Source organism: Micropterus dolomieu, linkage group LG18 (assembly GCF_021292245.1).
Source record: "Micropterus dolomieu isolate WLL.071019.BEF.003 ecotype Adirondacks linkage group LG18, ASM2129224v1, whole genome shotgun sequence".
In the NCBI taxonomy this organism is placed as follows: domain Eukaryota; kingdom Metazoa; phylum Chordata; class Actinopteri; order Centrarchiformes; family Centrarchidae; genus Micropterus; species Micropterus dolomieu.
The window spans coordinates 22,426,681-22,447,903 of NC_060167.1; the positions used below are offsets into that span (position 1 = coordinate 22,426,681).

The 21,223-nt window shown below is 40.3% G+C and overlaps 2 protein-coding genes across 2 annotated transcripts in view; one reads left to right on the top strand and one right to left on the bottom strand.

The window, feature by feature from the left end:
* eefsec (eukaryotic elongation factor, selenocysteine-tRNA-specific) overlaps window positions 1-21,223 on the bottom strand; it is an 85,874-nt gene that overhangs the window by 1,637 nt on the left and 63,014 nt on the right. The gene's annotated exons all lie outside the window — the stretch shown is intronic.
* gata2b (GATA binding protein 2b) lies at window positions 7,437-15,552 on the top strand. The gene is made up of 5 exons (XM_046075503.1): window positions 7,437-7,763; window positions 8,339-8,926; window positions 10,396-10,541; window positions 13,179-13,304; window positions 14,731-15,552. Exons 1-5 carry the CDS (start codon window positions 7,538-7,540, stop codon window positions 15,013-15,015), a joined length of 1,371 nt encoding a protein of 456 aa, XP_045931459.1. The 5' UTR covers window positions 7,437-7,537; the 3' UTR covers window positions 15,016-15,552.

A 21,223-nucleotide genomic window follows, 5' to 3' on the forward strand; every position in this document is an offset into this window, starting at 1 on the left:
CTCCAAGTTTAAGAGTGAGAACTTCAAAGGAGCTAAATTCATCACAGCGTACTTGATGACATTTAAAATTTTTCCTATACACGCTCACTAGCCCACCACCACGACCACTGACCCTCGGTTGACTAAAGCAATCATATTGAGGCGGACACAGTTCAGCTAGCTGGCTATAGTCATTCATTTGCAACCAGGATTCAGTTAAAAACATAAAATCTAGATTTGCAGACAAGATAAAATCATTTAAGATAAAAGTCTTACTTGAAAGTGATCTCACATTGAAGAGAGCCATTTTAAATGAGTTTGTTCTGGGTGCTGGAGTTGGTGCAGTTGTCCTAATCCTTAAGAGATTACTAATATTTCTGTGTGGGATGTGCACATTTCGGTTTACTGGTCTATGCGTGATGATGACAGGAATATATACTATAATACTTGTACCTATTCATTAGTTACTAGTACTTATTCAAATAGTTAGCCTACTAGTAACTAATGGAATAGTCACTAGTAACAAAGAATTAAGTAGTATTATCTAATAAATTGTTACTAGTAAAATGGGAAATGTTACTAGTAGCTAAAAATGAAGTACTAGTAGCTTTTAAATAGCGACTAGTAAGTTTTAACGAATAAATGTTCAGAACAGTAAATAACTTTGCACCTCTATAACGAGAGACAGGTGCGTTGGAGGGGGACCGGAGAGTCAAAGGTAGCAAAGAAAAATTCCCGCGCACTGTCTAACTTGCAAAATGTGTGCAGGTGTTTTTCTTTGCTAAAGAATAAATGTTAAAATGGCTTGCCATATGATTCCATGAAGGCAGCCGTAGTTTCTATCACTACTGCACAGTCCGCATTACACACATTATTACACACCTGTGAACATGCACACTTGTGCTCACCAGCACACAGACAAGACTCCCGCAGGAACTGGATTCACGTAAAGACAAAATAAAGTCACAATGTCTGAAACTGATGAACACTCACGGGTTGAGAAAAAAAAGGTGTTTTGAATTCTACTATTCCCTCGACAGCTCCAGTGAAACCGAGTTTGATTGACAGGTTGTTCGTGACAAGGTGTTGTAAACTTTCACATCCTGCTGCTCTCTGGGCAGGAAGTTAAGCAGTGAACCTCTGACCTCTAATGACTTAGTAAAGATCCTTCTCAAGACTACACACAGTGAAGAATAAGAGATAAAGTAGGGACATTCAGAATATACTAGAGATACTGGACACAGTCTTTTAAACTTTAAGTGAGATGTGTGTAAACCAACTGTGACAGGACAGTATACTGAGTATCTAGTTCAGAAGAAAGTACTAATACTGTATAATTTAACCTTTCATAGAATGAAACAAGTTTATAATGAAGGGAAAGATGGAGTTATCGTTGTCGTTGAGCAAACATGGCATTTTTAACACAGTTGTGGACCAGTCTCTCCATCTAACCGGACTCAAAATAAATCCTAACAATTTTCGTGCAGTAAAGGTATTCAGACCTTTTACTTAAGTAAAAGTAGCAACACCACACAGTGTAGAAATACTTACTTACAAGTAAAAGTCATGCACTAAAAATATACTTAAGTAAAGTATAAAACTGTTAGCATCAAAATACACTTAAAGTACCAAAAGTAAAAGTATTCACCATGCAGAATGGCCCATTTCAGAATAATGTATATTATATTATTGGATTATAATTAGCTAAGCATTTCTTGTCGTTGCTCCATGTTGTCATCTTTACGATCAAAACTACTAGCATTTCAAACACAAACAACAACAGACGGCAGCCCAAGTAAACCAATCAGTACCTAAAGTATTCTATCCTGCTCATTAGGTGTTTTGATGATGGTGGTGGAGAGCGCAATGAATATATATCCTCTAGCCTCAAAGTCTCACATAATGGCAAGACGTAGACTTGCATAAATCAAAGATGGTTTATTTGCAGGCAAATCACCTTTATAGGTTATAGATGAAACCCTTAAGGATAAATAAAGTGAGGAGACAGCTGCATCATCCATGTTAGTGATGGAGGATAAAGAGACCAACTGCTCTCCCCTAGGTGTCGCTGTCCGCCTGATTATTCCAACAGGCCACAGAGTCACAAAGTGTCTTTTCTAACCATTAGGGGTCCTCCTGAATGGGGCTAAAAGTTCCCAGAGTTTCCCTTTAAAAGCTTTTCACAAAGCTCCTGAGAGCAACTTTTACTGAGAGACTGAGAAAACTCCTATGCTAAGAGGAGGGGGCTGTCCCCTTTGACATCATGTTTCTAAGTGAATTTACTCATTATATTCAAAGTTAATGAAATAAAAAAACTAAATAATTGAAATGAATGATGAAATGAACTCAAATAAAAATGACAAGAAATCACATTAAAATAAAATAGAGTATCTTTTTGACTGAACAAATCTTTCTCCTTTGGTGGGGTAATTCTACATTTACTTTACAGGAAATCTGTGGATGGCCATGAAATGTGTTTTATTTATTCAGTGTACACTTTGAAGTGCAATAAATTGTCAGACAAATGTTGTTTTGGTTTGTCCCACAGACAGCTGAGATATTTCAAGTTCATCAGCTATGCAAACTTGATTTGTTGGTAAGCTAAACATGCTTTTAAAAGTATATTTTTAAAACACTGATGCAATGAGGCACATTACTGACTGGAATTAGGTCTTAGCGATCAAGGATTCTAACTTCTCTCAGACTGAGGAGCTACTTTTAGAGCTAAAATGCCAAGTGAATTACTCTTAGACCAAAAAATTACAGTTTAAGAGTCTTTAAGTTAGGACTGACTGTGCCAGAGATGTTTTGTGAACATGGCCCCTGAACTATTAGTCTGCTACTTCAGATATTCTTAAATCTTTGGAAGGATTTAGCTACTGCAAATCCCTGCATGCCATTGATGAGGTCTTATATCATCTAATCTTTTTTGTCTCTTGAGTCAAGAGAAAGCACTGTTTGGATCACAGTGACTAAAAGAGGCGAAGGTACGATTTTAGATGCATAAGTGTACGAGAATATTATAATTATAGTGTACAGTGAAGGTTAACTGAAAGAAAGAAAAAAAGAAAATCAGTGTTCACCACAAACACGTTGAGAGAATATTAAAGGAAAATTCAGGGATGTTTGTTGTCTGCTGTGGGAGGTGGGCATCTATCAAAGCATGTCAGCAAAGGTCATCACACTGGTTATAGATAATGGGAAAAATGGGAAATGCTCTGTCACTATATAGGGGGAAGACGAAGGAGGAGGAGGAGGAGAGGAGCACTCCTGTTTGGCTTGACTTTATGTTTGACCTTTTCGGGAAGGAGAACTAATCCTTGAATATAATAGACTGTAAGATATGGAAAATGACTGTGTGGTTATCGCTGTTACCCTGGAGACCATCAGCAGCACCCAGGGCTGCTGCAGCTGCCAAGTTATTAAGCATCCAGTTTGTATATAATGGAAAAATACCTTTTCTGCCACAACTGGTCACTCCCCACACACTCATGCACAATGCTTTAACACTGCAATAAATAGGTTCCTCTTCATTCTTTGTGCCTAAAAGGACACTGATTTCATTTATTTTTTAAAAAGCGTGCAACTACAGCTTTTGTGTTGGAAAAAGGGGGATTTTATCAACAGTATGTTCATTTTATTCATAAAGTCTTTGTGTCTTAATTCAAGACAAACAGGAAACAATTGAACAGTTTTCTTTTCCTGTTTTCCTTCCTTGAAATTTGGTTTATAGATGATTTGAGGAAAATATTAAATTGTTTTGTCAAAAAAGAGATAGCCTTTTATAATAAGACTTTGGTCTAATTTGACTTTGGACAATGGCCTAATTAAATCAAGTTCACTGTTTAAAGAAACGCTTCAGGATTTCAAATATATAACCACATAAAGTGCTGATTAACATCATGATAAAAAAAATAGAGTAAAATAAATAAATAAATAAAAACTCATGGAATATAAGTTTCAAATATAAAGTAAATCTAACATGGCCTGTTTGTAACCAAACACTTTTAAACCCTTGTGTTAAAACCGCTTGCTGGAGTTTTTTATTTGCTAAATTTCCAACACATGAAAACATTATTCAAATATATTTTTCTCCCTGTGTGGAAGCGGCTGCGTCTGTTTAACTCTTATCCAGTAAAATCCTACATGAAAGAAATAAGATACCACAACAAAGCACCGGAACCTCAGATGGCTCCCGCAGATAACCTAAAAAATAATGGAAAAGCAAGCTGTATTTATGCTGTCTAAATACACCGAATAAAGACTTTGCACATGCAGGACATTAAAGTTGTAAATAATAGCCAAAGCCATGCAGCCCCCTTCTTTTATCTATCTATCTATCATTTACACAGATCTGGTCCAGTAAATGATGCATTCCCTGCATTAGATGTATTTGTTGAGCGAGTTTGAAAAGGCGGCGATAATCTGGGAGGGAGAGATAAGAAATGCCATTTATTCCGCGGCACTTTGGAGCCTATTTCCCGGGCCGATCAGCCCCATTCTCCCCGACACCTCCAGCAGCTCGCTGATAACGATTAAGCTATTTATTATCTTCACAAAGAACAAAGATTAGCCAGCACCGATGAAAAATTACCCCGGGATGGGTTATAATCAGTGGGACCCAAGGATCTTACCAGCATTGGATTTCTCTTTCTCTCTTTTAATCTAAACACAGACACAGGCGAGCGCGCACACGTCAATGTAACGAGCTCTTAGAAAGAGAAAATAATTATTTTGATTCACTATGGCGACGTGAGTGTTAAAAACAAAAAATACAACTAAAGGTGGCCTACCACTAGGCTACTACTAGGTCTAATATTAATAATAACAATCGTACAAATAATAATTGGGCCTTTAATTAAGATTAATACTAAACGTCTGTATTAGCTACTTATCTACTGTCGTTTTTGCATAATATAGCGGACTACAGTGACATTTCATTTTATCTTTATTATGAGGTAAAACCACTTCCTTTCAATGGTAGGCCTATAATGAGATTCTCTGAGCTGAATCGAGCTGCGACCTCTTTCTCCGGGGCTCGTGTGAGAAAAAGAGCAGTTTAAAAAAAGGGGCGGATTGAATTAATGTCAAATCCTAAAATGGAAGTGGATGTTCTCCGCCGATAAGGTTTTTATCGCCACGCCAGATCAAAAGGGCTCACACTCAAAGCATGTGTATTTCCACATTATCATGCTGATGAGCTCTAATACTGCCACACTTGTCCCTCCGGTATGTTCTGCTTTCTTCAATCCATACGGTGGATAGATTCATCTTAATGCTGCCTGAAAAGAATCGTCCTCTCTGGTTAAATAACGATAGCCTATACTCAGATCTTTAAATTTTTCTAAAGGTGCTCTTCATCGTGGACCTGTTAAGGGCAATAATTATTTTACAAAATTTTTAAACAACAAACAGATTGGAGGAAAGGATAGATAGATAGATAGATAGATAGATAGATAGATAGATAGATAGATAGATAGATAGATAGATAGATAGATAGTAGGCTCAGATTTAATTTTTGTCTGTGTGTGGCCTCATGGATGTATTGTGTGTTTTTGCATTTAGCAAATTGTGGGCATCATTGCTGACCATCATATTAGGGTGACAGTAGGCCTATTAATAATTATTAATATTGCTAATCAGAATATAGCCTAGGTTTCGGCCATGTGAGTGATTTTGCCAAAATGCAACATGATGGAGAACTGAACTGAATCAATCAGAACTTAATCACATTACTGGACCTGTTGGATTTCCAACTAAAAGGTTTTGCACGCACGTGGACAGCAAGCTCCTTCTTTTCATTTTGTCCAGACTGCTTTAGACTGAGAGATAACCGAGTCGCTTTGAGGCAACGCTTTTTCTGGACAGTTCACAGCGATGTGAACAAACGAAATTTCTAGGTGTGTTTCTGCAACAAAAAAAAGAATTTCCTCAGTCTGGATATTTGAGATTACTAATCTCAATCTAATCTACTCTGTAGTCCACCTTGGCGATAGTTTGCCACGCATTGCTTGTGGTCTGTTCTTCAAAATCACAGCGGGGTCAGGAGGATGTACTTGATGTATTATTAATGCCACAGTGTAAATATCAGTTGCAGTGTCCTTCCTCGAGTTCATCCGCTGGAACTGCAGCAGACTCGGGACAACCCCGGCTCTCTCTCTCTCTCTCTCTCTCTCTCTCTCTCTCTCTCTCTCTCTCTCTCTCTCTCGGTCGGTCCCTCTGTGTTAGAAAAGTTCATGTCCTGATTGTGTTGTTTTTTTCTTCACTAAGATGCACTGACGTCGGGAAACGGCGTCAAGCAGGCGGCAGTGTTGGGCTGCCGGGGCTGCACGCGCTCCCTCTCCAATTATAGTCTGTCAATCATGCGCGCGGCCGGCAGAGAGAGAGACAGAGTGTGTGTGTGTGTGTGTGTGTGTGTGTGTGTGTGTGTGTGAGAGAGAGAGAGAGAGAGAGAGCGCGCACACACACACACAAGTTTTCTAGGCATGACATTAACTGGAGAGTAAGAGGCACTGACTGTGCTGTTAATGTCGCTATACCAAAAAGAAGCAGTACACTAAAGGAGGTGGACATGTCGACATGCAGTTCTAGCTCTTCTTCTTCTACTGCTGTGTGACACTGAGATTTTTATTTAAAATCCAATGTTACCAGATATAATCACTACTCATCATTTGTCTGTGGCTGCCATGCTGTGTGTCCTCGTGAAGGAGTTCCATGCAATGTTTTGTTTCAGGGAATATTACACTGGACATGAAACACTGAATTCCATAAAGTACAACAAATTCATATAGGCCTGCCCCCCAAGCAGCCAGACTCTGTCTCTCCATGTGAATATTAGAGATTTTCTGGTCTGGGGAGCCGCCTCTGGGGTTTTGTAATGCTGCGGAGCAATTGGCTAAGTCAAAGCTTTAATGGAGACTCCGCCCATGAGCTTGACAAGCCTGGCCCCGCGCTGTCAGCTACAGTTATACGTGTTGCTCTAAGTCCCAGTGGACGGAGTTTGCTCTGACAAACACCAGCCGAAAACTGAAGAGGCACTGCAGCAGCAAACAGGGACAGGGAACAGTTTTCCAAAGAGGCGTGAGCCGACTCTGTGGATAAGATAACACTGGCAAAGGTATGACATGTTTATGTTGTCACGTTGAGTAAAACACATTATTGAGTGTTATTAGTGAAAAGGGCTCTGGGAGAGTGTAAGGGGAGTGATGTGGTAGTAGCCTATGATGGATGGGAGATGTTTTTTTATTTTAAAGTTGCATTTGGAGCCCTGCGTTTAGAGAACTGATGCTTACAAACAGGCACCAGGGTGCACAACACTCCTGCCTTTAAAATATTAACATCTGATGTTTGCTTGTTGCAGGTTTCCAGTGTCAAACTAGACTCGGTCTCCAGGACAAGTGAGGGATTTAAGTCATTGGAACGCAAACAACGCGTTATTCCTCTACTGTAAATGAAATCAGTGAAGATATTGTGAAGGAAAAATATTTTAGACTCGTCCCGCGCCCTCTCCCTGGATATTCCTTGGCTCTTTTAAGCGCGCTTACAAAAAGCCACAGAGATGGATGTGGCGGCTGATCAGCCCCGCTGGATGCATCACCATGCCGTGCTGAATGGACAACACCCGGACTCTCACCACCCCGGTCTGGGGCACAACTACATGGAGCCCACGGCGCAGCTCCTGCCTCCGGATGAAGTGGATGTTTTCTTTAATCACCTGGACTCACAAGGAAACCCGTACTACCACAACTCTGCCAGGGCCAGAGTGTCCTACAGCCAAGCGCACGGTAAGATGGAGCCACTGCAGAGCAACTTTAACCAACACATATGCTACAGGCTACAGGACAGAAACTCAGAGTTGGCTTTACAAAAGTATTTTTCTTTGCTGAAAATAACTGCCTACATGATTTAGTTGCTGTTGCCTTATGATAGTATTCAGTTCCTTTTATCTAGCCTATTTTAACACAAATGTGCTGTTTTCTAATTAAAAGGAAAATATTTTATGGCCTTATGCGTATGAGTCTGATCTGAACTGGTTTGTTGCCTTACATTTAAATTTGATATAGCCTAAGACATTAACCCAAGTAAAACATACATTAAAATTAAAATGGTTAGAAAACTAACTAGCGCATTTTCAATCAGGAACTGGATATCTTTTAAATGCGTATTTTAGTTCAGGAACGGCTTGCACTTGTCTATTCTTGTGGATTGAGGCTACTTTGTTTAGTTATTAAATTCAAGCCAATGTGTCCAGCGAATCAACAAGTCTCCGTTATTATTTGCATCGAAAACCTGTTCCACTAACTGCTGAATCAGCCTGTCAACATCTCAATAATAATTTTCTTTTTTTGTAATTTCACAGCTCGTCTGACCGGGACTCAGGTCTGCCGGCCTCATCTTATTCACAGCCCGGGGATTTCATGGCTCGACGGGGGGAAAGCAGCCCTGTCGGCTCATCACCACAACGCCTGGGCCGTCAGCCCCTTCAGCAAACCCAGCCTGCACCACCCAGGCTCCGCGTCCCCCGGCGGCCTCTCTGCCGTATACCCGTGCAGCAGCAACTCAAACACGGTCTCCGCGTCTTCGTTAACGCCGCCGTCCCACTCCAGCCCCCATCTTTACACTTTCCCCCCTACACCACCAAAGGACGTATCGCCGGACCCCGGGGCCGCGTCTCCCTCCGCCACTAGAATGGACGAGAAGGAATCTATCAAATACCAAGTGTCATTAGCGGAGGGGATGAAGATGGAGGGCTGCAGCCCGCTGAGGAGCAGCCTGGCCTCCATGAGCGCTCAGACCCCCTCGACGCACCATCCCATTCCGACGTACCCCACCTACTCCCTCCCGGCTGCACACGAGTACGGCAGCAGTTTGTTTCACCCAGGCAGCCTGCTGGGAGCATCATCCTGCTTCACCCCCAAGAACAAAGGCAAGACACGGTCCTGTACCGGTGAGTCCCCTGGAAATACACCAGAGACCTGCCCCCAAATAAAATAAAATATAAAAATAAATAAATATTCAGGCATATTTGCGCGTATGAAGGCTATATAACAATCTTAGGTTTGCTGTGTAGCGACTCAGTGCACTCTGTGGATGATATTTGCGTATCTGTGGTACCAAGATTAGTTTACTGACCTTATAGTGCAGCTTGGCTCGTTTTGCAGTGTTTCTAGACTATGACATAATAATTATAAGGGAACAACATTTACCAATAAAAACAAAAACCTTAATGAGAAATGTTTGTCAAGAAGAAAACTCTCCTGTAACATTAATCCATTTAATGTTTAAAATTAAAACAGCCTGTGAAAGACATTAAATATATTGTAAATGTAAACAGATTCATTTCTTTTGATTTATTCTGTATTTATTCTGTAGTATGTGCAAGCTTTGATTTGAGCATCACCAAGTTTCTTTATCATTTTGAAAATTGTATTAGAAATATAATATATAATAACCTAATGATGATTAAAAAAATATAGAGGAAAAAATTAGATAAATGCTTTCAGAGGCCTAAGCCTGCACTCCACAGTCCTCCAACACAGAGTGACTTTGATAATCCTCTTTTGTTAACCATGACTCTGTAATTACGCCTGAGCTGGCTGCAGCAGCACAGTGAACTGGAACCAGCCCAGAGGTGTGAAAGGAAGATCCGCAGGCGCACGGAGCCAAAACCTCAGTATTTAGGCTATGAGTTGCTTCTCAGTTACATAAGACATTAATACATTGTCCTGATTGTTATTTGATTACAGAGCAGGAGACTCTCAGTTTAAGCCTGATTGTGTTTAGCCAGTTTATTAACAGGGATATAGTGCACAGTAACCTAACCTCACTTTGAATAACTTGTTTATTAAATAAGAGCTGGCACCTTAATAGGTTAAATTATTATTGCTTGGAGCTTAAAAGGTTAAAGGGCATCGTTTGTGTTAAACTGATGTCTCAGAAATGTGCCAGAGGCTGACAGCACAGAGGGAATTATATTTACTTTTTGTACAGCAAATTGTTTGTTTTGTTTTTTGCTTATGCTAATGCACAAATATAATATGCCACTTTATATCCCAGTATATGCAGACACTGTTTCTTTCTATTTACTCTCAAACAAAGAGTCAATGGATATGAAATTTAAATAGAACGTGTACTTTAATCTAAAATGAAAGGTGTTGTTATAGCTTTATAGAAATAAAATCTGATGTGTCCTCACTTATGCATGTGCATGCACACATAATTAATTCAGAAAAGTACTGGTATATGTTACAAAACCCCCCATTCCTGTTAGAAAAGATGATAAAGTGTATTTCTTTGTAGTTTGATGACACAATCATCTTATTTAACAAAGTGTCTGAAAGCTGCATCAAAAAGTAGGAATTTGTATTCCAGCAATGAAATGTGATTTTAAAAATGCCACTGTGTGTTCTTCATCAGAGGGTCGCGAGTGTGTAAACTGTGGAGCCACCTCTACACCTCTGTGGAGACGTGACAGCACCGGACACTACCTGTGCAACGCCTGCGGGCTGTACCACAAGATGAATGGCCAGAACAGGCCGCTCATCAAACCCAAACGCAGGCTGGTGAGTCCTATCAATGTGTAACAGAGAGGGGTAGTGAAGGTGTGTGTGTGTGTGTGTGTGTGGTGGCAGTAAATAAAACAAGTGTAAGGTAGAGGGAGAGGCGGGAGGAGGTACAATCCCAGGAAAGTTATATTTTCCTAATCAGTTTCCAGGAATTGTGTTTCTGGCTCACCTCTTGCTCCTTCAGCTCAGGCTGTTAGCAGAGAGAGACTATCTGTGTGTTATGTTATCATTATTACTGCTACTTCTGATACTGTAACTGATAGCAGGGCCAGAACGCCATCCATCAAAACAACACGGGGCCCTGCTGACAGTTTATGGCTCATAATGCAGCTGGGTTTTTTTTGTTGTTGTTTGTTTTTTTGTAATGTGTAGGGGAGGTGATTAAGTATGGGTTTGTTTTTATTTTGACATTTGGGCCGCAGAGCCCCGCTGTCCAGATAAAACCACATGTATCCAAAGGAGCTAATTTTTCAAATAAACTGAAGGATTAAGTGTTCATTTTGGGGTTGAGAAAAATGAGCCATTAAAAAGCAATTTGATTATGTGAAAAATGCACTGTCACAGGGCTGTTTTTATATAGCTCATGAGAAGCTGGCATTCATGAGATATGTGGTTTTCAAAGGGCAGCAAGTGTCTGTTTCAGAGTAAAGGGATACAGCAGCTTTGGGGATGGTTAAAGTCAGAAATTTCCCATCATGGCCTGCTTTAAACATCAGTGTTGCCCAGTGAGGCCCAATTTCATGTCACACATATACTAAGAACATTAATGCTGTTTAAACAGACAAGCCATTTGTTAGGAAATGCAAAGCCTTCTAGTGGAGTCAATATTTTAAAGGATGACATCTAACTTTAATTAAATACTTTAATGCAAAGCATCAAGTATGCTATAGGCTAGACACTTTAATTTAACTCATTTTGACATTTTCAGGACTTCTGACTGCTAAAATAATAATTTACATAAAATAGTTATCCTTACTTTTTGATCATTCTCCTAATATTAACCACTATATTTGCAGCCTCACTGTATTCATGTAACCCTGTGCACCAGGAGGCAGCTATGAAATGATGACAACAGTGCAGAGTCAACAGAAACACAGCTTATTAAATAGCCTAATTAAAAGTTAACAAATTTTTTAAATTGTTTTATTTTGAAGTGACCCTGGAGGAATGCGACGGGACTAATTGGAAAAAAGCAATGAAGAAGTATTATTTAGACAAAAGTGTATAACTTCGCACTCACTAAATTATTTAGACTAAGCGACAAAAGACATTATTTATTGCGATTATAATATTGAGTCAAACATAAACACTAGTTCCAGATAAATGGCCTGTTTTACAAGAGCAGTCTGTTGGCGCATGCGGGTTAATGCGAGACTACATCGCTAAGACGAACGGGTCTAAATCTATCCGATGCTGACCTGCGGACCACGTCTGCAAACAGCGGTCTGCTTCATACAAAATATACGAGCATTTATTTCAGCGTCTTTTCGCTTCATAATAGCACACGCAGCCATATATCAGGCCTGGTTTCCGTGTGGCTCGCCGGAGCTCGCAGGGCTCCCGAGCGTTTTGTGTTCAGTGGCAGCAGAAGCCTTCCAGTTGTTTCCTATCCGGATATCTGACCGGTCCAGATAAAGCAGCGGGACCAGCGCCTGTTTCCTCCCGCGGCCTCCTAACTATAGGCTCAGGCCTCATTTCACAGTGGTCAAGCTCTCCGTCCATGACAGAGAAAGTAGTAGGCTACAGCAAAGTGAACATAAAAGAAAAAGTGGGTTGGGAAAGTTTTGGAGGCTGACGGCTTTACAGGGCACCAAGCATGATCACGGTTGATTTTAACAGAAAAAACCTCCCAAAACACATAATGTTTTTTTTAAACGCAGTTATTGCATGTTTTGTCAGATAATACACTTATTAAAACATCTGGTGCAGCTGATTATATTAATTTCCTGTGGAAACAGAGGTAACATCGGTTAAAAGCATGAAATAGTCAGGTGTGAAGAATCCATCAGGACTGACATGAGACTCTGGCTGACAGGGCTCCTCAATCATCATTTTAAACGTGTTAAGTATCGGGCTCTGTGCATTGAGCATGTGGAATAACAAATATACATTATCAAATTACCATCCCCCATGTGACATAATGTTATATATTTTCATTTGAAATATGCTGTCAAAACATTGAGCTAGCACAAACTGAATGTCAACAAATATGTCACCTAGAGTGGCAACAATTAGGCTAGTTTATTAATCCAGAAAATAAATCGCCAAAAGTTGTGCTAATCAATTATATACTGGTTCCAGCCTCTAAAATGTGAACCTTTGCTGGGTTTTCTTTGTCTTCTGTGATGGTATACTGAATATCACAGAGTTTTGGACTGTTGAGCTGACAAAACAAAGACATTTGAAAATGTCACTGTCAGGGAACTTGTGATGGGCATTTTTCACATATTAATTGAGAAAATAATCGGTAGATTAATTGATAATGAAAATAATTGTTAGTTGTGGCCCTCATGAAACTGCAGAAAGTTCAACATTACATTGTATAAACTGATAGGCCTATGTATCGTTTTTCTTAAACTGACCCGTGCTGTGTCTGCTTGTGCTAATCAAAGCTTCATCTATATTTTTCCACAGTCTGCTGCCAGACGAGCAGGCACCTGTTGTGCTAACTGTCAGACTACCACCACCACGCTCTGGCGGCGCAACGCAAATGGAGATCCGGTGTGCAATGCCTGTGGCCTCTACTATAAACTGCATAACGTAAGTCTTTGACTGCTGATCGCCAAGTTGGGCCCATACAAAGCCAGCAGGGTCAAGTAGACGGGAAGTAGGCAGGCAGGTTACAGTGATTGTTGAGGGATAAGAGAGGCAGAAAAGAGAGAGAGGGAGAGAGGGTTGTTTTACTCTCAGACACTGTGTTTTCTTTCTTTGTGCTTTATTGTTTCCATGGTAGGCATAATCCCCTTGAGAGTCACAATGGTGGGACTGTTGTTGAGTGGGACGGCCATAAGACCAGTCTCCATATCAATAGCATTAAGACTGGAGGCATCAAAATAGATAATTGCAGCCTGTCCTCTGTACAGCTGTATAGGTTGATTATGCAGCAGCTTATCATGACCCATATTTACGTTTATTGTTAGGCTGCAACCTCTAGTGGCCGTATGACAGTAGCAAAGGAAGAAGTCAAGTGAAGAGTGACAAGGAGGCAGTTGGGGTGGAAGGATGGGTCAAACAAACATAGGACTTTCAATCAGGATGCAGACGGTTGAGTCCTGTCAAGTAAAAGTTAACTAAAAGTTTAAGTTAAATAACGTTACATAGGTGACTTATGTCACGTGAGTTAAGTCACATGACTTACATTACTTATGTTACGTGATGTAATGTACTCACTTTAACACAAACGACGGTCATTTCCAAAACCTAAACAAGTAGTTTTGTTGCCTAAACCTCACCAAACTACGTCCGTTTCACAATGTTAACCCTGTGTTTGACGTCAGGTGACGGGTGTTTGGGAACAATTGACAATCTACCTATTTTGTTGTTTAGGCATGAGGACATGTTGGGTAACTGGTAGGCCTACTAGGGATGTATAATTTTACATGATGAATTTGATAACGTTATATATTTATGAAAACCAATAACGGATTGATCCTACCAACAAATATTGTCTGTGTATCCAAAGCCTGACATAGCTCATTCCTCTGTGCCATAAATTTCCACTGTTGTCCAAAAACACACAATTCTGGTGCCAGAATTACGGATTGAACCAAATGTGTATTAATCTGCAGCTTAAAAAAGTCCCCTAAGAATGCGCTATTTACTCTTCTTTGAGTAGAGTTTGCTACAAACTACAGTGTCCAGCAGTTTTAGGAAATTACTTTGCATTTAAAAAATATATACTTGCACAAATTCTCAGTAAGAACCAATGGGCTTGGGTCTGAGTGCCACAGACAGGATGGGGAAGTAGGAAAGTACTGAGCAATGGATTAATGCATAGTTGGTTTGAGTCTCTTCATAATAACAAAAATATAGAACATTACCAGCTTTATCGTTTAAGGACTTCTCAAATTTAACAAAAGCACTCACATGTAAAAATGTATGGATGTTTCATAAAATTGACATGTTTGAACTTTCACTCCAAACTTTAGAGATCACAAATCACTCATCTCCTCCCTTTTCTACACAGGTGAACCGACCTATGACCATGAAAAAGGAGGGAATACAGACACGCAACCGAAAAATGTCCAACAAATCGAAAAAGAGCAAGCGGTGCAACGATAGCTACGAGGAGTTTTCCAAAAGCCTGAACGACAAGAGCTCGCCCTTCAGCGCAGCCTCTCTGGCCGGACACATGTCCATGGGCCACTTGCCACCTTTCAGCCATGCCGGACACATGCTTCCCACGCCCACCCCAATACACCCTTCTTTTGGTCACCCACACCACTCTAACATGGTGACGGCCATGGGATGAGAGGGTGAGGAGAGGGGTTAACATATAAGAACACTGGGGAACTTGGGATGGTTGTGTGCACGGGGATGAGGGTCTCACTAGAGGACTGTGTGTACAATGTTACAGACATGCATTTTGTGTGTCTTTGTCTTTGATTGTCTCTTGATTGATTATGCCAACGGTATGTTGGAGGAGCAATGTATCGTGGGAGGAAAGGACCTTTTTACTCCTTATCTATAGGTACATATTTTGATGGTGGAAGACAGAGAGAGATATTCTGCTTCCTGATGGCCAGGCACACATGTAAACACAAAAATGTCATTGCACCTCATAATTTTATCCCCACTGACGGCCTGATGGACTGCAGTGTGGTTCAGTACGTTCCGAACAGGTTCATAGTAACTGTGAATATTGTAAATGTGTGAGACCGTAAGGGACGTCCCAGACAGAGCTATCCCCTTCACAACATTAAATGAAAATATGCTGGATTTTTTTTTGCTTATGGACAATTTTAAAGGAATTTTCACAAAAGAAACAAGCAAACAAAAAAAAGTTTATGAATCCTAATTTGACACTGTTTATTAAAATAATTGTTATTATAATTATTATTGTTATTCAGATAATTTATTTTCATTGCCTTTTTTTCTTTTACTATATCACCTGTATCATAATATGGATATTGTTATCCCAGTTATGAATATATTTTTAGCTGAAGCGCTTTCTCTGAGCTGGTCAACATTTATACATGTAAGAAATAAAGAAATCAAGTTTGTTATCCCATCTGCTCCTTCTGTTCAATATCCAATATCTAATATTTAAGTATTCATAATAAGAACAGATATAGATATTCATGTGGTTATTTGCGCTGCTCTCTGGGATCCTGGGACACAGAACCACTTTGAACTTGAGAAACACAGGAGTGCATGTCTTACAGATACAGATGTCCGTCTTCATTAACTCACTATTAGACGTTTCATTAATTTAAAGCTACAATGTCAGTCACACCTATTTGTTTCTTTGTTATAATAACTGTATTAGGTTTATCTTCTGTGCATCGAATGATCTGTAGCTTTCTATGCATCCTTGTTTATCTCTGGAGTGACAGATTAAAGGAATAGTTCAACATTTTTGGAGACAAGCTAATGCGCTTCAGGTCTAGAAACAGGGGACAGCTAGCCTGTTTCTGTTACAAAATCCAACAACCTTTCACCTGTAACTTTCCACTAACTTCCTGGAATCCCAGAAGTTACTGTGCCAGGCCAAGAAGTGAATGAATAGAGTAACATATAAAACCCTATAAAACAATTTTTTGAATGGATTAAACAGACAAGCTTTAGAGGTATTGATGGGCAGAGTTTGTTATCACCTGACTAGAATTTTCTAGTCTTTGTGCTAAGCTAGGCTAACCCCCTGATATGAGAGTGATATTATTCTTTTCATCTAAATCTTTCAAATTTCAAATTTCTCAAAATGTCAAACTATTCCTTTAAATAATTTTTGGGGGGGTTATCAGCCACTGTACCTGCTCCACAGGTGGTGCTAATGTCACCATGTGAGGAACATCTTATAATAAAGATATTATGTATAGCACAACCTTCTGTTAGCCTCTGTATCATGACTTTTGATCAACACTTCCACCATCCTGCCAGAGTCAGAGAAGCCATGCTTACTATTTCCTACCTGTCACAAATACTGAAAATCTGGTGGCCGTTACATATTGTTGATAATAAAGAAACTATATAAACCTAGCAGTGATGACTGAGAAAACTTATTTCCCTTCTGGAAAGGATCCTACAAACTTAAACTTTACCAAAAAATTTTTTTTATTGTCTGACCAGGACAAGGTGGGGCTTTTGTAACACTCATCAGACCTCCTTGGCTGGATAATAAGCCATCCCTACGTTCTACCTTCAGCACAACCTTTGCACCAGTTATCAACAGTACAGTATCAGAGCATTCAAGGGACCCTTCTAACCCTTGTTGACATGAGCCACCACTTTCTAATGAACATGTTACTTCACTGAGCACTGAAGATTAGTACTGTTGACAGAAATTGAACAGGTTGAGCCATATGTTCCCACAATTACTTAACCAGTTGCATCTGCTCATTGGATAATACTCTTATGAAATTGGCCTTCTCTCTCATCAGCCTGTTACATGCACATGCACATGCACACTAGCCTTACAGTGATATAAGACATTTCCTTTTAAACAACCATTTTATTATAGATAATGTACATTTTTCATCCATGTTGCATATGTTTTAGATTTTGAAATTTTGATTTTACTTCTTTACAGTTACTGAGTGTCAGTCATTGCTCTGCGTTATGAAAATGAACCTAAAAACTAGACTTGGAATATGTAATTAATCACAATGAACATCACATCTGCTTTAGGGGTAAAAGAAATGTCATCATTGTGTTGTAGTGCTGTGCAAAGCCTTTTAAATCATGTCACATTTTAACTCCATTACCACACAAGAATAACTGTAACTCTGACACAAATAAAATACATTCACTGTGATATGTTACCTATCCCAAGCAGGTTTAAAGCCATGCAAAAGCGTGAAAAAGTGTTTCAGTCTCGTCTTGTGATACAGATTTGAGCTCCTTAGAAAGCAGAAGGCTGTCTCTGCCCCGAGGCTACAGCAGTGAGCCTCGAGATGCGTTAAGGGTCAACTCAAGTGCAGCAGCATGCAGCCTCCTCTCAAGACTTCCCTGACCTCTCACCCTGGAAGCACTTACTCTGTCATTCTTCCTGGCCCTCCCACACTGCACACAGACCCTTTTAAAATGTCACATCTTCACCGAAAATATGAGCGAAACAACGAGACTTTCCCCATAAAGAGGAGATAAAAAGCAGCCAAGTGGGAAGAGTAAAGTCTTTTCGACGTGAACCTCCCTGAGGACCTTTGTCGAGCAGGAGTTTTGGGACTGGGTGGACATCGTAAATCAGCTCACCAGTGAGATTTATAGCTCCCGTCTTTGCACAAGTGCCCCCTCCGTAGACCATATGTTTTTCTACCAAACTCAATTAATGGAATCAAAAACAAGGCCAGAAGTGACTTCAGATGAGTGAGTTAGCAGGGAGATGATGATAAAGGGGATGAAAGGGGAGAGAAGCAGAGTTTCATTCAATTCAGAGCCCTAAAAATGATGAAGGGGGGTTAGGGTCTACCAAAAGTAGGAGAAAACAGCTCCTCCACATTGTGTCTGGATCCTCAGAGTCAGATAATGAAGTTAAGGTTGCATACGTCAAAAGAGCTTCTACTGAACTAACTGACCAGAAGTGGTGAACACCGGATTAAACACAAGTTAAGAAACTTACATTTAGCATATAGCATTATTTTGGATACTCTGGCAGGTCTAAGTTGTAGAAAACCTTTAACGTAGAAAATCAGATCCCTGAAAACATCCAAAATATATAGATCCTTGTTTGTCCACATCCCTGTTTGTCCACATCACACATGTAAAAGTGTTGCTATCTAAATATTTCCTTTATGGCTATGTAATAAAGACCTCACTCTGTTAAGAGTGTGAAATAATACTAAATAAGTTTTAACAAACTGTTGTGTTAATCATGATTTTAAAACCAGTGACTGAGCCATGACAGAGGTTTTGGGAGGGCAGTGATGTGTAACTGAGTTTAGGCATTTATTAATTTTTACTGACACAGAGACAATGGCTGTGAAATACACCTGAGAGATAAGTTACAAACTAGCCACTGTCGAGCACAAAGGTGACCAATAGGAGAGTTTTAAGAAATTAGGTTTGATGATAAAGATGAAAAATTTTAGTTCAGACTCCTACTGTAATCTTAAAAGAAGTGTAATATAGAGCACTGATGAAACAGTTAATTATACAATAATACTTGTATTAAATGCCTTCATTCACAGGGTTTCTTTACTGCTGCGGGTGGTCCAGGACCCCCAGGCCTCGCTCAGTTCAAACACTGTTTACTGTACCAGTACAGCATTGTGATGATCACTCAATCGCTTAGACTGTTGTCCCCAAAATCTTCTGCAAAAATGTAGTGACAAGTAGAACTGTCATTTCCATATTAAACTGAAGGGGCTCTTTGCATTTACGTGCAGCTAATTATACATTTCACAACTGTTAGTAAGTCTGTCAGACAATGTATACACACTGTAACATCCATCGCGAGCAGTCTGGGGTGCATGCTGGTATCATCAGCTGACTCAGTACTGACAGGGTGCATGCTGAAGTTTCGGATACTGTATGATATATCTGCAACTCGAAACCATTCACTGTAAATGTGAATAAAGAGAACAAACTTGCTGACTGGATGCACGGTGCCAAAAAGTCAAACTGGAAATGTAAATTGTTTCTGTGAGTCACTTCTACTTCAGGGAACATTGCACCGTCTAGATGACTGCGTGACCCTGAGTCCTAAAACACAATTCACAGTCTCTACACACTTGTCACCTGGGCCACCAAGAGACAAATAAAACTGTAAAGCAGCCATTTAATTTCCAACAACATGGTCCCACGCTGCACCCTTGGAAGACCAGATGGATGAGACATGTGTCCAGTCTGCACCAGTGGGACTCAATCTAGTTACAGTGAGATCTGGGCCTGACATACTAAGGTGTTGTCTCTGCTGGGATCTCAAGAGGACTGAAACGGAATAAAAATGGAGGGCTATGCAGCAGAGTTTTAGTTTCCACCAGGGTACAGAGACTCTTACGATAGACCTTAATATACAATATCATAACTTAGAGAAATAATGCTTCCAATTAATAATAAAGCAAAACACGAAAAAGAAAGGCTTACAGGAAACAGTTACATGATAAATTACAACAAAAGGGGTGATCTGGGTGCATGTATCCCCATGTCACAATGCTGGAGCAGGGATGCACACCACAGACACACATAGATGTGCACACTAACACACTCATAATGCACATACTGTACAGGCACACACACTGTGACTGTAGACCGGGCTCTCAAGAAAAGGTACAACATGCTGACACACAGCGCACTCTCTCAGAAAAGTGGGACACCCTCCAACCACCCGATCCACATCCACTGACAAGTCCCTTTCAAACTGCTTTTCTTCTCTTGTCTGAGGCAGACAAATTCATCCCTCTTGTCTCCAAACAATCACCTCTTTTCTTCTGCCGGTTGCACCAATGAAAGAAGGAGGGAGGGTCCAGGAGTGAGGGAGGAATACATCTGCCCCACAGAGCTACACTGTAGGCACTAGGCTAATGTCCTGTGTGTTAGGGCCCCTGGGACTGGGCGTCTGGGCCCCACTATCTTATGACAAAGTTGACAAAAAGCCCAGGGCTCAGCCCTCAGGAAATCTGAGAGGCGGGGTATCTAGGCCGGGAGGGCAGGACAGAGGGAAGGAGGGACAAAACATCTCAGGTACATTGCATTTACGCTGGCCCATGTATGTCTAATTGCCGGGGTTTGCTTGATATGACATATATGACATATCATGGGACCACGTTGGAAGGCAAACTTGTGTGAACCTTCTCCAAATGGCCACACTTGAAGGCGGGGCTAAAAGCCTGCTGCCAAAAGTCAACGTTCCATCCAAATCGAGTGTGAACTTTAACCAAATTTTCACAACACTGGTAAAAGAAAATGGGAATAAATGCACGTTTTCATCCACTATTCTTATGTCAATATTAGGAGGCTGCAAGGAGATAAACAGCTGGTGATGCTAATTCTCCCGTTGGGTGCCATTAAACCCCTGAAGAAGAAGAGGGGACCATGAGATGACAGTGCCAGTTAAACCTCAAAGAACAAAAGCGATGTGATATACTTAGATAGATATATTGCATTTAACTTCATTGGACATTTAAGTCACATGCTTCATGGGTGTGTCATGTGTTACGACCCCCCTGTTGGTCTAGGGGTGTGGGGGCCATAAACATATAGGCACAACTGGTAGATCTTAAACAAGGTAACGTTTATTGGTAACATGAGATGTAGACAGGTAACAAAAAGAACAAAAGGAGGGTGGACGAGGGTGCTGCGAAAATAACAAACCAAGTTAAAATAAAAAGGTCCTCAAAAGGAGGCCTACACCTATCTACCGTTTTAAACAGGGTTGAAACTTACTACAAAAAGAACACAAAGAGCACAGCACCCACTCCACCTGGTGAAACTAACAAATAGCAAACAGAACAATAAGTGAACTTCTCCACTGCACTCAAATGTGGAGCTAACATTCAAAGGTATGCAAAATGTTTACCTAA

What these genes read in the sequence shown, in the direction of transcription:
- gata2b (XM_046075503.1), top strand. Translation starts at nt 7,538, where the DNA reads ATGGATGTGGCGGCTGATCAGCCCCGCTGGATGCATCACCATGCCGTG. An exon ending in CAAGACACGGTCCTGTACCG is followed by an intron (nt 8,927 to 10,395) that starts GTGAGTCCCCTG and finishes GTTCTTCATCAG; the next exon opens with AGGGTCGCGAGTGTGTAAAC. An exon ending in TCTACTATAAACTGCATAAC is followed by an intron (nt 13,305 to 14,730) that starts GTAAGTCTTTGA and finishes TTTTCTACACAG; the next exon opens with GTGAACCGACCTATGACCAT.